This window comes from Cetorhinus maximus, unplaced genomic scaffold (assembly GCF_964194155.1).
Source record: "Cetorhinus maximus unplaced genomic scaffold, sCetMax3.hap1.1 HAP1_SCAFFOLD_455, whole genome shotgun sequence".
Classification (NCBI taxonomy): domain Eukaryota; kingdom Metazoa; phylum Chordata; class Chondrichthyes; order Lamniformes; family Cetorhinidae; genus Cetorhinus; species Cetorhinus maximus.
In genome coordinates, this window is record NW_027596399.1 from 1 (window position 1) to 24,780 (window position 24,780).

Sequence of the window (24,780 nt, forward strand, 5' to 3'; positions counted from 1 at the left end):
TCTGTCGGTCTCTCTCACTTCTCTCTCTTTGCAACCTTGCTTTTCTCACAACCTCCATTTTATTGCCATGGTCATTGGGTCTTCTGAAGCTCCTTTTCAACTCAAAATAACTTGTCCGACATCATCTGCCTCCTCCCCTACATCCTTCCAAAAGGGGGGGGTGGGGGGTGGGGTGGTGATTATGAACTTCTATTGGACTGGTCCATGATTATGCTTGTCAAAGTACTGCAGTATGACTAACTGGGAAGCTCTCTTACTCTGACTGCCTGCCATCAGGCATATCAGAAGGTTTAACAGACCGATGATCAACCTACTTGGCCGTGTTATGAATGCACCTTCTGTGATCGTCAAGTCCTAGGGCAGGATTTTCACCCCATCGGGGGCGAAGTTGAAGTGCGGGTGCGCAGAGGAGCGCTTCCGATCGGCGCCCCTGATCAGGGGGCGTGCCGCCATTTTATGTGGGCGGGCCAATTAAGGCCCGCCCAGCGTGACGTCCGCACGGAAGGGCTATGCGCTCCCTGTGCGGGCGGGGGGAAATTCCCCAAAACCTGAGAGTGCCCTCTTTCACGCATATGCATGAAAGAGCGCACTCATTTTCCTGAGGCTAAGTGCTGCCTCAGGGAGATTGGCTGTTCTGCCAAAAATATTAAAAATAGAAAAAAAAAATTCCCTGACATGTCCCCTCACATGACACTGACACATGAGTTGGGACATGTCCAAAGTTAAAAAAAAAAATTTAATTAATTTTTAAAAAAACCTCCATGAAACCTCACCCCGCCCGTGGACGAGGTTTCAGGCTTTTTCTAATTCCTGCCAGGTCTCCCAGCCTGCCCGCCAACCTTAAGGTTGGACTGGCAGGTCCATTAATTAGTTTAATGACTCTGTCAATTGGCCATTGACAGGTCGGCGGGCGCACAGCTGATTTTGCTGGGCCCCGGCCTACCTGAAAATTTCAATGGGGCGCGGTGACATTGGGAGTTCCACCCAACGTCGGCGAGCGGGCCCCCCCCTCCCACACGCCGATGGGAAAATCCTGCCCCGAGAGTGGGATTTGAACCCAGAGCTTGCAGACCTGAGGTGGAGGACACTACACACTGCACCACAAGACCCTCTCCTAACCCTGACTGTGCTACAATCATGAATTGCTGCACTGTCTCCTTTTATTTGTTCCTTCATGCGTTTTTCCTCAGGACTTCAAACTTGCAAGTCTTCCGTCTTCTTCCTGTAAATCAAAGATTCTAAAACCTAAACTTAGCACTGCCTATTTGATTTCGCCTTTCCTCTTGTTGTCCCCCAGTCTTGGTGCCGGAGCAGATTCCAACCATTCAGCTGCTTTTAAATGCAGAACCAAAATTAAATTTAAAGTTCATACCAAGGTCAGGCACCACCCTGGTCCCTTCAAACCTTTCAGTGCAGGCTGTGGGGAAGTGTTTGGCCATTGTTCTGGTCGCTCTGTAAAAACACATCGGAGATTTGGAAGTCAGTGTGTGGTTGATCAAACCGTCTGGTGCCTTCCCCAAATGGCCTCCCTTAATATGGAGCCGAGACAATAATCATATGATTTGATTGCTCTCTTTCTGCTCTTGAAGATCAGCAAATCCAATCCTTTCCTCATCCCATGTCTACACACATCCATTTCCCAAATGCTAACAATCCAAAGCTGGCACACTGCCTGGTTTTTTGTCTTGCGCCCAAGGATGCCCATATTTAAAAATTGTGTGCCCGCTTGGCTAGGTGGGGTATCACTCTTGACATAGGACCAAAATTTGGTGGGTGAAGTCCTTTGTTCCGATTTGGTTAATCTGGGTTGATATTCCAATGAGGAAGATTGCAGTACCATTACCATTGCTCTGACTTGCGCTGGTCAGCTCCTTAAATATGTATCCCCAAGGAGCTTGGCGAATTGCTCAGTGGGGCGGGCAGGAAGTTACAACCCCCTTCGTTACCACAAGGGGTCGAAGGTCGGAGCGCCATATTTAAAGGTCACTGGGACAGCCTGCACAATCCCTCCCCGGAAGGCCGCACTCCCCCTCCCCAGACAGGGTGCGCTCCCCCCTCCCCGGACAGGGCGCACTTCCCCTCCCCGGACACCCCGCACTCCCCCCTCCCCAGAAGGCCGCACTCCCCCTCCCCGGACACCCCGTGCTCCCCCCCCTCCCCGGACACCCCGCGCTCCCCCCCCCCTCCCCGGACACCCCGCGCTCCCCCCCCCTCCCCGGACACCCCGCGCTCCCCGGACACCCCGCACTCCCCCCTCCCCAGAAGGCCGCACTCCCCCTCCCCGGACACCCCGTGCTCCCCCCCCTCCCCGGACACCCCGCGCTCCCCCCCCCCTCCCCGGACACCCCGCGCTCCCCGGACACCCCGCACTCCCCCCTCCCCGGACAGGGCGCATTCCCCCTCCCCAGAAGGCCGCACTCCCCCTCCCCGGACAGGATGCGCTCCCCCCTCCCCAGACAGCCATCACTCCCCCTCCCCCTCCCCCTCCCCCTCCCCCTCCCCCTCCCCCACCTGCTGAGTATTTCCCCACATCATTTTGTTAGTTTTTTAATTCACTCACAGGACATGGGCATCGCTGGCTAGGTCAGTGATTTATTGCCCATCCCTAATTGCCCTCATGGAACTGAGTGGCTTCGTCGGCCATTTAAGAGCCAACCACATTGCTGTGGATTTGGATCACATGTAGGCCAGACCAGGTAAGGACAGCAGATTTCCATTCCTAAAGGGATGGTTTTTTTTTTACAACAATCGACAATGGTTAAATTCCAGGTTTTTATTGAATTCAAATTCCACCATCTGCTGTGGTGGGATTCGAACCTGGGTTCCCAGAACATTCCCCTGCGTCTCTGGATTAGTAGCCCAGTGACAATACCAATAAGCCACCTTTAATTCCAGCTCCAATCTCAGCACCCCTGGTACTTTGCTGTTGAATTACCTTCGAAGGGCAGTACGTGGGTAAAGAAGGAACGGGTTTGAGGGGCGGTGGGTTTTAAACTATTCTTCTCTTGCTTGCACTGTGTCAACAACTTACCCCATTGGGGGACTTGAGCCCAATCCCTGTCTCTCTTTCCAGTTGTATCAAGGATCGAATTGGCAAGTTTTGCGAGTGTGACCCGGGTAAGCGCTCCACCCAGGATCTGGATGCAGCCTGCCGTAAGGACAACACATCGGCGACCTGCAGTAACCAGGGAGACTGCGTATGCGGTGCATGCAGTTGCCACACTAACACCAATAAGAAAATCTACGGCCAGTACTGTGAGTGTGATGACCAGAACTGTGAGCGAAACTTGGGTAAATTGTGCGCTGGTGAGTATTATCCTGTCCGTTGTTTTTTTTTAAAAAAAAAGTTTCCCTTTTAATTAACGTGCGTTTTTATTCTTTACCAGCGCCTCCCATACATGGGGGACAGGATTTTTTTTCCCTCTCGTCGGGCGGGCTCAGTGGGAGCTGTCGGGGAGCCGACTGCCGCTCGCGATTGGGGCCGGACCACAATTTCGCGCTGGCGGGCCAATTGAGGCCTGCCCGGCGTGAAACGCGTGCTTCAGACCTGAGCGCTGCCTGTGCGGGGGCGGGGGGAGGGGAGACGGGAGCGAGCGGGGAGAGGAGAGCGAGCGGGGAACCGCGCACATGCACATGGGGTGCGCGCAGGAAAAGCTCCCTGAGGCACAGGAGGAGATGGAGGGTTTAAGATTTAAAAATAAAGGATTTTAAATTGTTTAAAAAAAAACATGTCCTCTCATGTGAGTCTGTCACGTGAGCAGGGACACGTCACTAATGAAATGTTTACATTTTCAAGTCAATTTTTCATAGCTGTTGGAAACCTCACCCTGCCCGTAGCAGCGAAAAGTTTAATTCAGTTCCCTTTCTAATGGCCTTCATAGGCCTTTTAATTGTCAACTGCCAACTCTGGTGCTCACCCGCCAGCCGAAATATCGCGCGAGGGCGCGATGAGGTCGGGACGCTCGCCCCGATGTCATCGCGCGTCATTTTACGCTGCAGCGGGTCGGGCGCGCCTTGGCCTGCTCGGCGAAAAACCCTGCCCACGGAACCTCGGTGTTATACCCCTAACTCAGCTCCAGAGGGAAAAGCCACATGAGCCTCCATAACTCAAATGACGTATCAAAATCTTACAATAATATCAAAGCGTTTAAATCCACTTTAAGGAGCTAAGTCTGTGACTAGGCGTCAAGCGTGTGGACCAGACTTCCTGCTCCCTTTCTTCCCCAGCTGCACTGATGGACAGAAATCGTGCCATTTACCAGTGGCTAAAGATTTGTGCTTCTCCACGTTTGGCTGATAGGAAATGCAGGGACTGTTTGGAAGCTCCAAATTTGCCTGCAGCATTAACCGAGATGTGATGGTGCAAGACTCAAGATGGCCAATATTTGTCTGAGGTAACAGAGGTGGAAGCCATTTAGCCATTTTTCTTGGCTTGCATAAGGTGCCCAGGCCTCTGTGTTGACTGTCACTTTAAGATCAGTTCAACTGAGTAGGGGGGGTCACGTGATTTGTTCAACCAATGTGTGGCTAGCTTGCGGGGGCGGGGGGGGGGAATAAATTCTAGGGAAGGGTTTCTTGGGAAAAAGATAGCTGCATGAGGGGCTGGCTGGATTCAAGCAGCCACGGATGCTCTCGTGTAAATAAAGTTTGTTTTATTTGGCTAGGAAGCCTCCCAGAGCATGTTTCTACAGCCTCACTCCTGTAGCGCAGGGTGCTGAGAACACAAGGCTGGTACGTGCACAGCTTTGCATTTTCGGTTAGTTCGCTGGTGGATTATGTTTGCTCCCTGTGGCTGATGTTTGTAGCATGTGGGGTTAGACCGTGTTTCACACGGGTACAATTGTAGCAAATGAATACAATTGCGAAGGAGGCTGTAATGGGACATGGCAGTGATCGTGTCACTTATGTCTCTCACGTTATCCCATCAGGTCATGGGAAGTGCGATTGTGGAAAATGTCAGTGCGATAAAGGCTTTGGTGGAACGGCCTGCGAGTGTGCGGATGCCAAAGGGCAGTGTGCGGAGTGGGTGAACGGTACCACTTGCAGTGGAAGAGGGACATGCACGTGTAACGAGTGTAAATGCCTAGCAGGTTATCAGCCTCCGTACTGCAAGGAATGCCCGGGTTGTCCATCTCCATGCCCGATCTACGTGTAAGTACCCATCTGAGAGCTGCCGGTTAAGACGTCGTCCGTCAGGAATCAAAGACTAATAATCTTAAACGTAGAGCCTGCAACATGGAGATGAACAAAAAACAGATCGGGGGCTGCTGCTGCTGCAGCTTGAGGTTTTGACTAATTCTGGTCGGAACCTACATTTTTAGAACGAGGAGCTCTGATTTACTTTTCTTTACCTCCCATATCTGGAGAGCTCAGCAAATTAAATATATTTTCACTGCTTCTGCAAATGCTGGACATCTGAAAATAAATCCGAAAATGCTATGATTGCACTGCAGGTTTGAAAGAAAATATTAATCTTTCAGATGGTGTCCTCTATTGCAAGTGTTTACTTAACTTTCTGGTCCAGGTGCTGATCAGTCAACCTTGGTACCCTCATGATTATTTCTGATTTTAACTTTCTTTTAAAATATGGAGCAATGCAAACATATTTACTGTAAAGCAAACGCATAACACCGAAACGATTCTTAAATCAAGGCAGGATAACCTGCTGGCTATCAGGAAATGCAGTCGCTGAGTGAATCTGACATTGTTTTGCAAACTCCAAATGAAAATGCCTCTGTTTTGGATAGATGGGTTATCATAATTTCATAACTAAATGAAGAGGGAACAGTTGTGATCAGTTCATTGTGGCTGTAGCACAATATTCAGCATATCACAAACCCTAAAACTGTTTCCAGCCATCAGTATAGATGTTGGGTCAAAGACAATGTGAAAGACGGTTGAAATTTCCAGAAACCTGAAGATTTCAACAGCAACAATAACTTGCCATTAAAGAGCACCTTCAGTGCAATAGAACATCCCTAGCTACTTCACAGAGAGTCACGTCGGAACTGAATGTTCAAGGGTGTTTGAGGGGAACTGAATATTCAAGGGCATTTGATATTTCAGAAGGATGGGAAGAAAGGACAAGAAGGTGGGGTAGCTCTGTTCATAAAGGATGAAATCAGTACAGTTGTGAGAAATGATCTTCGCTCGCAAGATCATGATGTAAAATCAGTTTAGGTGGAGATAAGAAAAAGCAAGGGAAAAAGTCACTGATGGGGATAGTTTATAGGTCCCTTAACAGTAGCTACACTGTAGGACAGACTATATATCAATAAGTAATGGGGGCTTGTAAGAAAGGAGCTGCAATAATTGAGGGCATTTTTAATCTTGTAGATTGGGCAAATCAAATTGGCAAAGGTAGCTTTGAGGATGAGTTCAAAGAGAGTATTCAGGCCAGTTTCTTTGAACAATATGTTCTTGAACCAACCAGAGAACAGGCTATTTTAGACCTGGTAACATGTAATGAGATAGGTTTAATTAATTATCACACAGTAAAGGATCCTATAGGCATAAGTGATCATAACATGATGGAATTTCACATTCAGTTTGAGGATGAGAAACTTGGATCTGAAACCAGTGCCTTAAACTTAAATAAATTACAAAGGTTTGAAAACAGAGGTCTTCAGGCTATTACAAAGGTTTGAAGACAGAGTTGGCTACAGTAGATTGGGATAATAGGTTAAAAGGTAAGATGGTAGAGAAACAGTGGTAGACATTTAAGGGGATATTTCATAACTTTCAATTAAGATATATTCCATTGAGAAAGAAAGACTACCTGAGAAGATTGCACCATCCGTGGCAAACTAAGGAAATTAAGAATGGAGTCAAATTGAAAAGGGAGTACAATGCTGCGAAGATTAATGGTAGGCTAGAACATTGGAAAAATTTTAGAAATCAGCAAAATATGACTAAAAATATAATAAAGAGGGAGAAATTAGATAGTGAGAGTAAACTAGCAAGAAATATAAAATCAGACAATAAGAGCTTCTACAAGTAGATAAAAAGGAAGAGAGTAGTTCAAGTAAATGTTAGTCCCATAGAGGATGAGACTGGGAGACCAGAAAATGACAGAGACTATGAACAAATATTTTGAATCTGTCTTTACAGGAGAAGACACAAAAAGCATCCCAAGAATAGCACAAAATCAAGTGGCGAAAGGGAGGGAGAAACATATAACAATCACAATCGTTAGAGAAAAAAGACTAGGTAAACTAGTAGGACTAAGGGCTGATGAGTCCCCTGGACTTAATGGATGGCATCCTAGGGTCTTTAAAGAAGTGGCTGCAGAGATAGTGGATGTATTGGTTGTAATCTTCCAAAATTCCTTAGAATCTGGAAAGGTCCCAGTGGATTGGAAAACTGCAAATGTCACATCTCCATTCAAGAAAGGAGGGAGACAGAAAGTAGGAAACTATATGCCAGTTAGCCTAGCAACTGTAATTGGGAAAATGCAAGGAATTCATTATGAAGGATGTAGTAGCAAGACATTTCAAAAATCATAATACAATCATGCAGAGTCAACATGGTTTTATGAAAGGGAAATTGTGTTTGCAAATTTATTAGAGCTCTTTGAGGATGTAGCAAACACGATTGATAAGGGGAACCTGTAGATGGAGTGTATTGGATTTCCAAAAAGCACTCAATAGGGAGCCACACAAAAGGTTACAATACAGGATATGAGCTCAGGGTGCTAGGTGTAATTTTTAAAAAAATTCATTTATGGGATGTGGGCGCCGCTGGCTAAGCCAGCATTTATTGCCCATCCCTACTCAGCCTTGAGTTGCTAGATCTGTTCGAAATCTATCTCATTTAGCACGGTGATAGTGCTAACATGATGGAGGGTATCCTCAATGTGACGACGGGACTTTGTCTCCACAAGGACTGTGAGGTGGTCATTCCTACCGATGCAGTCATAAACAGATGCATCTGCGGCAGGCAGGTTGGTGAGGATGAGGTCAAGTATGTTTTTCCCTCTTGTTGGTTCCCTCGCCACCTGCCGCAGACCCAGTCTAGCAGCCTTGTCATTTAGGACTCGGCCAGCTCGGTCAGTAGTGGTGCTATCGAGCTACCCTTGGTGATGGACATTGAAGTCCCCCACCCCAGAGTACACTCTGTATCCTTGCCGCCCTCAATGCTTCCTCCAAGTGGTATTCAACATGGAGGAGTACTGATTCATCAGCTGAGGGGAGGGGGGAGCACGATAATATATTAGCATGGATGGAGCATTGGCGAATGAACAGGAAACAGAGTTGGGATAAATGGGTCATTTTCAGGTTGGCAAGCTGTAAATAGGGGAGAACCACAGGGATCAATGCTGGGGCCTCAACTATTTACAATCTATATTAATGCCTTGGATGAAGGGACTGAGTGTATTGTAGCCAAATTTGCTGATGAATCAAAGATAGGTAGGAAAGCAAGTCGTGCGGATGATAGAAAGAGCCTGCAAAGGGATATATGGGCAAATATTTGGCATATTACTATCATGTGGGGAAATGTAAGGTTGTCCACTTATTTGGGAAGAATAGAAAGACAGAATGTCATTTAAGTGGAGAGAGACAATGTAATGCTAAGGTACAAAGGGACCTGGGTATCCTCATACACAAATCACAAAAAGCTATCATCTAGGTCCAGCAAGTAATTAGGATGTCAAATGGAATGTTGACCTTTAGTGCAAAGGTGACAGAGTATAAAAGCAGGGAAGTTTTGTTACAACTGCATATGGTATTGGTGAGACCACACCTCAAGTACTGTGTACAGTTTTGGTCTCCTTATTTAAGAAAGGATGCACTTGGATTGGAGGCAGTTCAGAGCAGGCTCACCAGACTGATTCCTGGGATGAAGGGGCTGTCGTATGAGGAAAGGTTGAGTAGGGTGGGCCTGTACTCATTGGAGTTTAGAAGAATGAGAGGCGATCTTATTGAAATGTAAGATACTGATGGGGCTTTGACAGGGTAGATGCTGAGAGGTTATTTTGCTCATGGGGAATCTTGAATTAGGAGCCATAGTTTCAATATAAGAGATATCCCACTTAAGAGGGAGATGAGGAGGAATTTCTTCTCTCAGAGAGTTGTTAATCTTTGGAATTCTCTACCCTGGAGGGGAGTGGAGCTGGGTCTTTGAATATATTCAAGGCTGAGTTAGACAGTTGATCTACAATGGAGTAAAGGGTTATGGGCAGGTTGGAGGCGGTGGGGGGCGCGGTGCAGGTAGGAAAGTGAAATAAAGGCCACAGTCAGATCAGCCGTGATCCTATAGAATGGTGGAGAAGACAGAGGGGCCAAATGATCTTCCCCTGCCACCATTTCTTATGTTCTTTGGTTCGAAGGGGATATTAGGACAGGTGACTAAAAGCTTGGTCAAAAAGATAGGTTTTAAAGAGTGTCTTAAAGGAGGAGAGAGAGCTGGAGAAACAAAGAAGTTTAGAGAGGGGATTCCAGAGCTTGGGGTCTGAACAGTTGATGGGACGACCTGCCAAGTTGGGGAACAATTAAAATCGGGGCTGCACAAGAGACCAGAATTGAAAAGTACAGAGCTGTTTGAGGGTTGTAGAGGTGCAGGAGGTCACAGAGCGAGGGAAGGGGCGAGACCAAGGATGAGCTTGAAAAAAAGGATGAGAATTTTAAAATTGAGGCAAGGCCGGACTGGGAGCCAATGAAGGTAAGTAAGTACAGGGTGATAGATGAATGGGCCTTTGTGCCTGTTAGGATAGGGGCAGCAACATTTTGGATGAACACGTTTATGGAAGTGGTAAACGGGGTGGCTGTTCCTGTGGAATTGAGCCACTAGCACCTTGTTGGGATAGTCCCATTCCCCTAAAATTAACTATTTCTTTTTGAGAGAACAGGAGTTGACAGTGTGGGAACTTGAGGCAGGAAAATGCCAATTTTGCAGGCTTTGAGTTAAATTTGAATGTCTTGGTTTATTCATGACACACTTCATGGTCCCACATCTTTGGCTTCTCCTGCCCTTTCAAGGCCTTGGGCTGAGCAAATATAATGAAGCCCATAAGACCGATAGGTTTGAGTATTTCAAACACTTCAGAGGTAACGAGCAGACACAGGTCAGTGACCCATCTTAGACTGGAAGGGAGGAGTGGGTGGTACATTGTTTAGAGTGCAGCTTGTGACCTCAGCATTTCTCTACTTATTTAACACAGACATTGTATTGAGTGCCTTGGATTTTCAAGTGGTCCATACGAGAAAAACTGCTCTGAATCCTGTAAGAATATACAACACAGGCTTGTGGACGATCTGAATGACCAGAATGCATGTAAAGAGAAAGACTCCAAGAACTGCTGGATGAACTTCTTGATGAAGGAGTTAGATGGGGTTTCACAGTATGAAGTGAAGATCAAGAAGGAGGCAGGTTTGTATCAATGTCTTTCCTTGTATGGACAAACTGCAACAGAGGCACACATGCATACACACACGCACACACGTACACACACACGCGTATACAGATGTGCTCAATATACCATTACAAGATGAGAGTTTTGAATTTTTTTTTTATACCAACGTTTGAGACTTTATTGGGTCATGGTGAACCTTGATCTCCAGTGGCTCTATAAATATAATGATGTGGTAAACATGCTAAAAATAGATTGGAACACTAGATGGTCCCTGGTTCAACCCTAGTGAGTAATTCAATTTGTTTTCTATCGAATTATGCAGAACTTATTGATCCTATTGAGCTCTTCAAACTCCTTGTAGTGTATTCCAAGCAAAAAAACTTCACGGGCAGTGGAAGACTAATGTACAACACATTTTGAATGTGTTCGAGTACTCAAGGATAAACCCATGCTTTCCCCTATATTACACCATTGCATGCAAACCTCTAACTGCATCACTTTGAAAACAGAATCGACGCTGTATTCGTCAGTGTGGTGCTAAAATGATTAACATTTGCTCTTGTCTTTCTCATCATCTTTGTCCCTTTTTATCTTTACTTAGTCTTTCTCCATGGCCCATTTTGGTTTTGGAATTTGCTCTGCTGCAGTTATTTAACAGCTGCTGTTACGGAGATGGTGCCATTACGTATCCCTCACGTTGGTGTAAATACTCTTAGATTATGGGCATGCTGTGCAAATACCGTATTGGTGGATGCCTGTGCATTATTTTTTCTTATTCTTTGACGGGGCATGGGTGTCACCAGCTAGGCCAGCACTTTTATTGCCCGTCCCTATTTGCCATTTAGAAATGGAAGCAGGAAGTGCCAATTTGGGAGGCTTTGAGTTAAATCTGAATCTCTTAGTTTGGCCGTGAGCTGCCTTCTTGAACCGCTGCAGTCCATGCGGTGTGGGTACACCCGCTGTGCTGTTAGGAGGGGAGCACCAGGGTTTTGACCCAAAAGCCTCAGATTCAGACTTCGGCTCTCAGGTTAAAAGTCCGTCAGGATGCTGCAGGGTGCCGCGCTGTGACTTGCAGTGCCAGAGCCAGCTTAATGGTGCAGCATCATTATTCCTCACCTGGACAAGGATGCAGGCAACCAAAGTAAAAGGGAGTGAATGTCACACATTATGTCCAGACGTGGAAGACATCGAATCAATGGTGACATCAGCCAAATACTATATAAAAAACATATTAATGAAAATAGCGCCGGAGGCTACCGCAGTTATAAAATGTTCACTTCTCACCAGTAGCCATGAGGTGTGGGCGCAAGGCGTCCGCTGGAGGAATTGCATTGGGATAAAATTGTGACCAATCATAGATTCCATGGGCACACGCACAAGGACTGCCCAAAGACATGACTCACCTCTTTGACCATATGTTTCCACTTCAGAATGTCCTAAGCCTCCAAATGTCATTGCTATTGTTGCTGGAGGAGTTGCTGGCGTGCTTCTGATTGGACTCCTCATTCTTATGATCTGGAAACTGCTGACCGAACTCTACGACAGAAGGGAGTACAAGAAATTTGAAAAGGAGAAAGCAAAGTCAAAGTGGAATGACGTACGTAGAAATGTTTAGTTGCACTTTGTGACAAACCTTAGTCATTGTCAAAACTGGTATGTCAGTCATGATCACCCATTGAAATGATTCTATGTAAACAGTACTTTGGGACTCTTGCATGGTAAATGTGTTCACATCTATCAATGTGTTATGTTTGTACGTAACACTTTTTCTGCAACACAAAGCACATTCTTTAAGCTGGATCTTTCTATTCATGTGACACCGGAATATATTAGAACAGCTGTTTTGAGTCTGGGCATAGCTGCAGGCTCTGTGCAACAATATTTGTTTTCTCACGCTGCTTTCTGGCAGCTTTTTTTCTCACTTTAAGTGGTGAACAGCGTAGGTTTTGAAAATTGTAGTGATTTTGTTGTACTTTAAACTTATTTTCTCCCAACGGGTAATAAATGTGACACAGCTGGCTCTGAAAGAGCTGGGGCAGACACAATGGGCCGAATGGCCTCCTTCTGCACTGTAGCAATTCTGTTTTCCCCCCAATCGAAGAAAGACCACTGGATGCCCAACAGCGATTTATAGCCAGCAAATTACTTTTGAAGTGTCGTCGCTGTTGTCACGTAGGAACCGTGGCAGTCAGCTTTTTGCACAGCAAGATCCCGCAGAGAGCAGTGTGTCAGCAAGCAGATAATCGGTTTTTTGATCATGTTGGTTGAGGGGTAAATACTGTCCGGGGCGCTGTAGAGATTTTCCCTGCTCTTCTTTGAAATGTTGCCGTGGGATCATTTATATTCACCTGAGCGGGCTGACAAGACCTTGGTTTTATCCGAAAGGCAGCACCTTCAACCATGCAGCGCTCCCTCGGTACTTCACTTGAGTGTCAACCTAAATTATGTGCTGAAGCCTTGAGGGGGAAAAGTAAACACACAGCCCATTGGCAAGACCGCTCGCACTGAGCCATGGCTTTATTTTAGTATCTGTTCATGGGATGTGGGTGTCTCTGGCCAGGCCCAGCATTTACTGCCCAACACTAGTTCCCCTAGTTCAGGGGGCATTTAAGAGTCAACCACATTGCTGGGGCCCTGGAGTCAGTAAGGACAGCAGATTTCTTTCCCTAAAGGGCATTAGTGAACCAGATGGGGTTTTTACAACAATCGACAATGGTTTCATGGTCACCATTAGACTTTTAATTCCAGATTTTTACTGAATTCAAATTCCACCATCTGCTATGGCGGGATTTGAACCCAGGTCCCTAGAGCATCAGCCTGTGTGATGCCAATACCAGAGACAGTACCACTATGCCATCACCTCCCTGTACCTTGCACTTTGTTGGCCGTGGTTCCTGTCCCAAAGTGGCAGCAACGATCAATACCTGCTCTCCCTTAGGGCCCGAGCATTGACAGGGCCACCCTGTTCAATGTTGCTTTCACATAAATTCCTGTGCTCCTACTTATAATTGAAAATATCCTCATCGGATAAGAAAGGGAAACTACATACCTATTAGTTTAACATCTGTTGTGGGGAAGCTATTGGAATCTATAATTAAGAACAGAGAAGGTTCTCTCGATTCCCTTCTGGGATTAAGGGCTTATTTTATGAGGAAAGGTTGAACAGGTTGGGCCTATACCCATTGGGGTTTAGAAGAATGAGAGGTGATCATATTGAAACATATAAGATCCTGAGGGGGACTTGATAGGGTGGACACCTGGAGGATGTTTCCAGTTGTGGACGAGACTAGAACTAGGGGACACAGTTTAAGAATAAGAGGACTCCCTTTTAAGACAGAGGTAAGAAGAATTTTTTTTTCTCTCTGAGAGTTATTAGAGTGTGGAATTCTCTTCCATAGTGGAGGCTGGGTCATTAAATTCATGCGAGACTGAGTTAGATAGATTTTTGTTAGACAAGGGAGTCAAGGGGTATGGGGTGCAGACAGGAAAGTGGAGCTGAGACCTCAACCAGATCAGCCACGATCTTATTGAATGATGGAGCAGGCCCGAAGGGCCGAAATGCCTACTCCTGCTCCTAAGTCCCATGTTCCTATGTTCCTAACAGAGTGACTGAACACTTAGATAAACTTGATTTACAGAAGAGCAACAAGAATTTTTAAAGGGTGGGTCATGTCCAGTGAATAAAATTGCATCTTTTGAGCAACTAACTAAAGCAGTAGACTGGCTAATGCTTATGGGATGTCATTTATATGGTTGATTTAATAGTTTATTTCCAAAAAACATTCAATAAGACTCAAAGAGACTTATTGTAACAGTCTCTATCACAAGGGACAAGATATTTGAGAAACTAATGGGACTAAAGGCAGACAAGTCGCCAGGACCTGATGGCCTGCATCCAAGGGTTTTAAAGGAAGTGGCTGCAGAGATAGTGGAGGCATTGGTCAAAATATTCCAGAACTCACTTGATTCCGGGAGGGTTCCAGCAGATTGGAAAACCGCTAATGTGACGCCCCTGTTCAAGAAGGGAGGGAGACAAAAAGCAGGAAACTATAGGCCAGTCAGCCTAGCATCTGTCATTGGGAAAATGCTAGAGTCCATTATTAAGGAAGAAATAGCAGGACATTTAGAAAAGCTTAACGCAATCAAACAGAGTGAACATGGTTTTGTGAAAGGGAAATCACGTTGGACAAATTTACTAAAGTTCTTTGAGGATATAACAAGCAGAGTTGATAAAGGGGAACCGGTAGATGTAGTGTATTTGGATTTCTAGAAGGCATTCGATAAGGTGCCACACAAAAGGTTATTGCACAAGATAGGAGCTCACGGTATTGGGGGTAATGTATTAGCATGGATTGAGGATTGGTTAACACACAAAGACAGAGAGTCAGGATTAATGGGTCTTTTCCAGGTTGGAAAGACAAAACTAGCGGAGTGCCACAAGGAGACCCAGGACCTCAATTATTTACTATCCATATTAATGACTTGAAGGAGGGGGCAGAGTGTAATGTATCCAAATTTGCACCTGGAGTACTGGGTACAATTTTAGCCCCCATATTTAAGAAAGGATATACTGGCATTGGAGGCAGTTCAAAAGAGATTCACTAGGTTGATTCCTGGGATGAAGAGGCTGACTTATCAAGAACGGCTAAACAGGTTAGGCTTTTATTCATTAGAGTTTAGAAGAATGAGGGGTGATCTTATTGAAACGTACAAGATTCTGAGGGGGCTTGACAGGGTAGATGTTGGGTAGATGTTGAGAAGATGTTTCCACTAGTGGGGGGATCTCGAACTAGGGGACATAGTTACAGAATAAGGGGACACTCATTTAAAACCGAGATGAGAAGGAATTTGTTCTCTCAGAGGGTAGTGAATGTCAGGAATTCTCTACCCCAGAGAGTTGTGGAGGCTAGATCACTGAAAGTATTTAAAGAGGAGGTAGACAGATTTTTGAAATATTGGGGAGTTGAGGGCTATGAGGAGCTGGCACGAAAGAGGAGCTGAGGCCTGGGCAAATCAGCCGTGATCTTATTGACAGGTGGGGCAGGCTCGAGGGGCCGAATGGCCTACCCCTGCTCCTATTTCTTATGTTCTTAAAATTAAAGCTCCAGGCAAATTATTGACCAGGTCAGGTGATTAGATAGGCGATGGAAGACAGAAAGGGATAATGGATATCTACTCAAATTGGAAGGAAATGACTCATGGTGACCCACAAGGAATACTGTGCCAGGGGCTCAATTATTCAATCTATTTATCAACGCCTTAGATAACACAATAGAGGGTCATTTATTCAAGTTTGCTGATGATACAAAGATTGGTGGCATAGTAATTAGTGTGCACAGCAGTAAAGAAAATGCAAAGAGACAATTGATAAAGTGACTCGGAAGATGGATTTCAATGCAGGTAAGTGTGAGATCATCAATTTTGGACCAAAAGGGGATCAATGCAAGTATTATTTAAATGGTGGAGGACCAAAGAGATTAAGGGGTCTATGTGAAACAAATCATTAAAACGTGGGCTGGGATTTCCCGGTCCCGTCAGCGATGCCTCGATTTGCCAACCAATCAGCACCCTTTGCTCCTATGGTGTAAATTGTCGTGATTGTTTGAAATTTGGCATTCTTGTGTTTGTCCTGATGAGTACATGCAAGGCGAGAAGCTTCGGCAACATGTCTCTCTTTCTCAGCAATATTCAAGTCTCGATCTTATTGAATGACAGGAACAGGTACAAGGGGCTTGACTGCTGTTCTCCTGATCCTCCGTTCCTATAAAGTCTGCCACCTTATTCAGACTAAAATTCCAAAACTCCCAGTTCACTTTTGACCGGGTGAGCATATTTTCAGGGCCTCAATTTTAACCCCAGGCCAATTTCGGCTGGTGAGCAGAGTTAGAAATTTACTTGCTGCACCAGAATTGAGGCCTGGGCAGGGTCCTCATTGAAATTTCATTTCTTGACCTTCCACACATACGGGCTAGAAGCTTCAGAAAAACGTAACATCATAGAATGATACAGCACAGAAGGAGCTTGTTTGATCAGTTGTGCTTGTGCTGACTCTTTCATAGAGTTAACCAATTAATCCCACTCCCCTGAAATTTTCTCAGTAGTCCTGCAAATGTTGCTCCTTCAAGTATTTTTCCAATTTCCTTTTGAAAGTTATTATTGAATCTACTTTCACCACCCTTTCAGTCAGTGTGTTCCAGATCTCAATAACTCGTTGGGCAAATATTTTTTCCTTGTCGCCCTTGTTTGGCCAATTTTTTAACCCTATGTTTTCTGGTTACTGACCCTTTGCCACTGGAAACTGTTTCTCCTCATTTAGTCTACAGACAATCATCATATAATCCTAGACATGGCTGTCTGCATCTACAACTCACCAGTCTTATTTACCACAGTCCATGTATTCACCTTCGTGCATGGTAACCCCCTAATTTAGACTTTATTATTTTCGCTCTTACACAGAACCCACTATTTCCTAACCTAGTACTATCAGCCTCTCTCAATATTCTTCGTACCTTGGTATCCCTCTCTAGTATTACGTCCTATACCCAAGTTTGTTTAATACTTTTCCCAATAGCACTTGCAAATCACCCCACAAAGAAATTGGGCCCCAGCTCTGTTTAGGTGCAACTTGTCTGTCCTGTACAGGTTCCATCTCTCCCAGAACTGACCCCAATGTCCCAAGAGTAGAAAGTCCTTCCTCCTGCACCATGTTTCCAGCCAAGCATTCATCTGCTTTATCCTCCAATTCCTATACTCAGTTGCGCTCGGTACCAAGAATAATCTGGAGATTGCGACCCTTTGAGGTCCTGTTTACTAAATTCTGACCTAGCTACCTCAGTTCTGACTGCATGACCACATACCCTCTTTATACCTGTGTTGTTGGTACTGATGTGGGCCATGATTGCTGGGTGCTCTGCGACTATTCAGTGCCATCCTTGATCCTGGCACCAGGGAGGCAACATGCCATCCTGGATTCACATCTACGGCAGCAGAAGTGCCTGTCTGTTCCCCAAACATTGAATCTCCTATTGCTGTTCCAGTCTTTTCGTGCCCGCCTGTACAGCTGAGCCAGCCATGGTGCCGTGGGCTTAGCTCTGGCTGCACTCCCCAGACGAGCCATCCCTTTTATCCGTATTTAGAACTGAATACTGTTTGGACAGTGAGATACGCTCAGGGGACTCCTGCATTACTTGCCTATTTCTTCTTGACTGCCTGGTGGTCACCTGTTCCCTCTCTTCCTGCACATGCTTAAGCTGTGGAGTAACATCTATAAAAGTGCTATCCACAAAGCTCTCAGCCTCACAGATGCGCAGCAGTGACTGCGGCCGCTGTTCAAGCTCCGATACCCAAAGCTTGAGCAGCTGTAGCTGACGGCACTTCCTGCACAGATGGTTACCCAAGGCACAAGCAATGTCCTGGAGTTCCCACATGGAACAGGATGTGCACTTCAGGGGTCAGAGTTGCCCTGCCATTCCTCTACCTATGAGATAATAAAACTTACTACTGTTATGACCACAACCAATGTTAATTGCTGCGCAAACCAAATCCCAGAGGGAAACTTGGCTTATGGGCCATACGCTTTTTTTTTGTATTCTGAAAACAAGAAGATCTTAGCAGCAAGAAGTCCAGTAATGCTTTTTGGATTTTAAAAATAAAAAATCTAAGTTTTATTAACAAGAATAAAAGAAAACTTAAGCACACATGATTACAGTTGTACAGTTAAACTTAGTCTTACAAAACATTTCCCCAAAAGACTCGCTACTTGGTCAGACCCACAAGTAAACACCTTTCAAGCAACACTCCTTTTTAGATGTTTAACTACAAAAATCCAGTAATATTACCCCAGGCAAGCTGCTGTAGCTTTAATAAAGGCACACCAAATGACCTCATCTCTCTTCCACTCTGCTGTGAAAAACCAAAACTCCAGAACAAGACTACTTGTTGTTGCCCAAGACCTCCCTGGCTTGACTGGATGGCTGATTCAAACTGCGTCTTCTCCCGGCCTGGAGCTACAGCTAACAGCTCCCAGCTCAGCTCCATTTCACAGCTACCTTAAGCTTTCCACAGTAACTCTAAAATACCTCTTTTTCCACTTTCATCTCAGGTTCCATTGTTCTCACCCCTCTTTGAAACTTAAATCCTACCAAATATAAAATCGTTCATGTTTCTATTTTGTCTGCTTTCAGGTCAATAAAATATAATATACCCTGTTCTTTTTATCTATGGAACTCCTGCAAGATGGAAAGATGCTTCTTGTTACCTCTGACTTCCCATTGATAGTCACGAACAAACTCTCAACTTATCTAAAAATACAAATGTTACATCCAACCTATTCACTTGTACCTCAGACCTAACGTCTCTATCCTTTCACGTTTTAAACCCCCCCAGACAACCTGCCTCCTTGTAACCTTTGCCCAGGTTAATTAAATCATTTACACACACTCACGCACAGACACATGGCCTTCTTTACAAAATAACACAACTTTCCCCAAAAATATTAAAAAGAATAACCTCCGTTTCTCACACTACTTAAAAAAAAAAGACTCACCAGGTACTCATGACTCCTCTGGTGCCACTTAAATATAGGAAGGTTAATTGAAATGATTTACGTATCCCTTTTAAAAAATCGAAACTTTTAATTTCCCAGCTATTTAGACTAACTTCCTAACTTTGAGAATGAAAAGCAAAACTACAATGCCCACCAGCCCACAGCCTTCCTGTGATGTCACTGTTTGTTCTTTTTCCTGTCTTGCCCTTCAGTGATCCTGACCTTCTGGTCTCTTCACAGTGATCCTGACCTGCTGCACACTCCTCCCAGTCTGCTTCACACTGATCCTGACCTGCTGCACACTCCTCCCGGTCTGCTTCACACTGATCCTGACCTGCTGCACACTCCTCCTGGTCTGCTTCACAGTGACCCTGACCCACTGCACACTCCTCCTGGTCTGCCTCACAGTGATCCTGACCTTCTGCACCTCCTGGTCTCTTCATAGTGATCCTGACCTGTTGCACACTCCTCCTGGTCTGCTTCACTGTGATCCTGACCTGCTTCACACTCTTGCCATTTATTTTTAAATTCTACTACCTGCTGTGGTGGGATTTGAAACCTTTTTCCCAGACATTAGCTTGGGACTCTGGATTACTAGTCTAGTGACATTACACTGTGCCATTATCTCCCCTGAGAAATTGTTATTCCCTGAATGGGAACTGAACTCGGGCCACAGCGGTGAAAGCGCTGAATCCTACCCACTACACCAGGGAAGATAAAGAACCTGCCCCCGTGCTCCACGCCCCTCCCTCCAAATTCCTCAGCACAACTCACGTCCTCCTGTCCAAAAGCCAGTCACTTCAGGATTAGCCAGTGGGGTCATCCTTGTTTCAAGGGTCTGATGATGACTTCTTATATTACACTTTAAACTCGATAGGGAGACAGAATGGAGATGCCATCACAATGGCCTCCCCAAAGAGGGAGCTCTACCATCTCCACAATCCAAATATTGGCGTGACGTATAAATGCGTTTACGTGCATGATTTTGAACACCACGTTCAAATTTCATCTGAACCTTCTTTGCTCTAAGTAGAATAACCCCAATTTCTCCATTCTCTCGTCATAACTGATGTCTCTCAATCCCACCACCATTCAAGTAAAACCACCTCTGTACCCTCTCTGCTAAGGCATGAGACATCCCAGCCATAGTATGGTGGCCAGAATTCTCCAGCTGGGGCCTTAGCAGTGATTTATAAAGATTCAGCATAACTTCCTTACTTCAGTATTCTATGACCATGTTAATAAAGCCCAAGAATCTTGTATGTTTTTTCAACAGCCCTCTGAGCCTCTGTCACCTTCAACTCCGGGTGCATGCACACACCCTCGTCTCTGTTTCTACATTTCCTTTCGAATTGTACCAACCAGTTTATATTGCTTGTCCTCATTCTTCCTACCAACATGCGTCGCTTCACACTGCAGGATGCTAAATTTCAACTTCTGTTTTTTTTGTATTCTTTCTGGGATGTGGGCGTTGCTGGCAAGGCCAGCATGTATTGCCCATCCTAGTTGCCCTTCATCTGAGTGGGTTGCCAGGCCATTTCAGAGGGCAGTAATGAGTCAAGCCCATTGCAGTGAATCTAGAGTCACATGTAGGCCAGACTAGGTGACAGCTTCCCTTCCCTAAAGGGCATTAGTGAACTAATTGGGTTTGTGTGACAGTGGGGTCCATGGGCACCATTCCTGAAACTAGCTTTCCCTGTTCATTCCAGATTTTATTAATTGAATTTAAATTCCACCCGCTGCCATTTGAAGCTGAGCGTTAACCTGGGCTTCTGGATTATGAGTCAAGTGACATTACAACTATGTCACGGTCTCCCCCCACCCCCACTCTCCCTTCTGCAAGCGACTGCCCGTTTCAACAGTCTTGCTCTGTCCCCCTGAAGCCCATGGTTGTCATCGTCGCCATTTACTGCATTTCAGAATTTCGTGTCATCTGCAAACTTGGACGTTATGTCATGTGTACCAAAGTCCAGGTCGTTAATATAGATGAAAAGGAGCAGTGCATAACCGCACAAATCCCTCCACTCTGAAGATCCGGACAACACAACTGCCTGCTTTCTGTCTCCTATCCGTACCTGTGCACCCAGTAATGTCCCTTTGACCCTGTGCGTTTTCAGTTTTGCTAACACATCTAATATGTGGTACTTCCATCGACTCTTCACTAAAGAACTTTTGCAGACTGTTGTAGATTATGCAAATCTAGAAATGGAAAATTCATTTGACTTAACGAAACTACAGAACACCATTGGTTTCCATGCAGATCATTGTGTGCATCTGAATTTGCTAATATACACTTGAACGCAAGTGGATATAATCACCGAGACAGTTGAGCAACCTTAGATATCCAGATGTTAAAAGTTTTAATGACCACAATTATTTTCTGTCTGGAAAACCTTGCTTCCAGTGGCCATGATTTTGTCACACCTTTTTGGGCAAGTTATCACTCTTTAATTATACCTGCTGGCAATGACAGCATTTCAGAACTTCAGTTTTGTATCCCCCCATGACTCAGCTACTCTTCTTCCTGAACTGCTTCAAATTTTCAGCTGGTGGGTGTGTGTTACAGTCCACTCAGGGAGTCCAAGTTGCTGTGGCAACACACACTTTTCCATGCATGCTGTAGTCCGGAGCTGTGGATAGTGATGACAGAGGCTCCAACGTTCTTTCCATCGTATGGCCGACCAGGAATCTCTCCCGCTCTCAACACCTGCTGTTGGCGTGCGTTGGAAGGATTTGCCGGTTGATAATCAACCTGTTTGGCCGCATTATGAACACACCTTCCTTAGCCATGAAGTCCTGGGATAGAACTCGAACCAGAGCTTCTGGCTGCGAGGCAGGAGTGCTACCCACTGCCCAACAGGTCCTCCAAATATTCGACTATAACTTGCTATACTTCAATTTGATGTTCTGGCAGAATGTATGACTTTAAAAGTGAGGGCTGAAGGCTATATACGTCATGCTTTACATCTATTATCTTATTGAATTCCGTGGGAAGCTCCTAGTTTTTAAAGCAAACCGGATTTGCATGATTAGCTGGAGGTGACCAAATTGGTCCAAAACGGGGGAGCGAATAGGATAGAAACTGTTCCATATCCAGCATCGTTTCAACCAACACAGGATTAAACGCTGTCCAACAAAAACCGTCAGGTTAGTTTTGCAGATTATTCTCCTGGGTCTGGCAAGAGGCAGTGAATGCAGCACAAACACCAGCCAGGTTAGGCCGAAATGGCTTGTTCCTATGCTATATACTCCACGTAATTCCGTATTATCTTCATTCAGCCACGTTTTAATTCTTTTCCTGTATTGCTTGTCTCCACCAGGCCGATAACCCACTGTTTAAGAAGGCGACCACCACTGTTCTCAACCCCAACTTCAACGAGGACTGAAGATTTGGATGGAGCTCGGAACAATTTAGCATGTTTCGCGTCAACCAAGCCTGTGTTTCTTTAGGACTAACTTTACTGCTTATCTTACGTATATTTTGTAATCCATGAACGTCAATTGTTTTGACTTGATAAAGAAGAGACGATGTTGGGGGGGGCCGGATCGGTGACATTTCAACCCTCAAAACTTTCCTCTGTTCCAGGCTCAGATCTTCCTCTCACAACTCCCAGCCTCCCTTGGCTCTTCTCAAACCAGCACCACCACACCCCCCACCCCTCTTCCCTCCCACCGAATTAATATCCAGCCCAATAAAACTTTACAGAAAAGCAAAGCGCAGGAGAAAATGATTCTTCTGAAGGTGCGCTGTATGTATGAGGGCTAGTTCGTTACTATTGTCTCCAGCCAGCGGCTGCGGTAACAGGGGAGGGAGGCCTGATATTAAAAGTAAAAAATTGGAGCAAAGTTCAAGCAATTAAAATCGCTATTGAATTCCAACGTGAAATCTCAGTCAGGATTGTGGATGCTAAATCTTAACGTTTTTGCCAAAATGCCAAGACCCAGACGCACAGGACCAGCCATTGATGCAAAATGACAGCATTTGCACCCAGTTGCTGGTGCCAATACCTGAGAACCCAGCGTCCAAGTATGGACACTGGTCTCAGATGCCACTTCTTCCCATTCCCAGTCTGGCTGCCAGAGCCTGATACCAGCGTCAAAGCAATTGCCTCAGGATCTGTTTTAAAAATCCGGTTTGCAGACTTGCCACAGTTTTGTGACAATTGCGCTTCTCTCTCCTGGCGTAGCTTGATGGCTGTTTTGTGATGGAATATAAATCAGTCAAAGAAAGGACGATTGAATTAATTCTATATTGTTGAAAAATAATACATCTGTATGAGTAAATCACTTAAAAAGCAGTTCTCTGCAACCGTGTTCATCTCATCCCAGGTACTTTCAACCACTTTTCTTTGAGAACCAATATCCCTCCCAGGTGAGTGAACAAATAGCTCACCTTAGGATTGTTCCAAATCACAACGATTTTAATCGATAGACACCGGGCAAAAGTAAAAAAGGGGTCTTGCATGAAATAAATGGGGATAGAATTGTAGCTTTTCATTGGCCTCAAGCAAGTATAGTGGTTTTCTTCCGCTAAAGATAACTACTGGCTATTATGGGTACTTCTGTTCATATAATAAAGCACTTGTTCTGGTATTTTTAATAGGTTCATCAATAATAGAAGCACAGCTGTCCCAGTTCCTGTATAATATGTTTTCAATTGCATCCTTACACAAGCTGTGGCAACCTAATTTAATTTTTTTTTTACTTCTTTTGTTTGTGAGATTAACATTTGCATGTAAGCAATTCCAGGTTAATGGCAATGACTGGTTGTCACTGCCACAAAACTGCTTCCATTGGTGCCACGCTAACTGTGACTTACAACTTGCACTCCTGTGCTGTGACAAGGATGTGGAGGTGCATCGGACACAACTCAACTCCTGCTGTTCAACTTATGGGAACAGCTTATGGTCGCCAAATGTTTTCGGGCATTTAAGGCAGCATGCATCGTAGGCTTTAAATTATTAAATTGAGATATAATATGATAGGAGAAACCTCAGAATTTTGCGAGTTGGTGTCCACGTTTAATCAGTACGGAGTTACAGACGCAGCAGGGAAAAGAGGTGTCGTAACTTACGTCCTCCATTGTGGAGTTTATAATTGCACTTTTGTACAGAAGCATGTGTGCCTAGAGTATTAGAGTCTGTGTGAAACTTCTCCTAATGACTGTTGTACAGGGTTCACAGCAGAGGCAACGCCTCGCTAAACTTGTGAGCCCAGGCATGTTTTGTCTGATCTGCTCGATAAGTAAACCGCTGTACTGTGATACTGAGAGAAAGAGAGGTTCAGAGCAGCAAAGATAAGCTCCGTTCCTTTATCACCGACAACATCCACAACCTTGTCACTGCTGCAGGCTTAATTGCGATGTTCATTCCACTGAGGCCCAGGATGTGTCTGACCCCATATTCTCTCTACCACAAAAATAGCCCCCTTCAACCTCCATAATATTGTGCATCTTCACCCATCCAGCGCACTGTAATACAAATGTCCATGTCTTCACACCTCCATTATGCAGTGCTGTCCTTGCCAGCCTTCATGCCACTCCCCCCCCCCGCCCACCCCCCCACCCCCCCATAAACATAAGTTAATCTAAAACTCTGCTGTTCAAATCCTTAACCGAACTAAGTTACGCTGATCTATTAGATCACCCTCACTAACTTAAATTGAGTCCTGGGCCTCAACCCCTGAAATTTAATCATTAATTATATTTCACACCATTTCACCAATTCCTTTAACATGCTGCTGCCTCACTCTGATCTCACCATTCCCCTTGACTGTGGTCTCATGTAAATACCCCGCTCCACTCTCCCCAACTTTGGTGGCTGTGACCTCAGCCAGCTAGTTCCGACTCTCTTTAATTAGCTCCTTAACTCCTTCTGCCACTGCA

General features: G+C 45.2%; 1 protein-coding gene across 1 annotated transcript; it reads left to right on the plus strand.

Annotated features, from left to right (window-relative positions):
- Positions 1-3,038: 3,038 nt before the first annotated feature.
- On the plus strand, positions 3,039-23,186 carry LOC144673726 (integrin beta-2-like; the record flags this gene model as incomplete). Its single annotated transcript, XM_078535424.1, has 5 exons — positions 3,039-3,306; positions 4,929-5,151; positions 10,160-10,368; positions 11,782-11,948; positions 22,217-23,186. Coding segments are annotated over 5 exons (933 nt in total), but the record flags the coding sequence as incomplete, so codon positions are not given.
- Between the last annotated feature and the right edge of the window lie 1,594 nt (positions 23,187-24,780).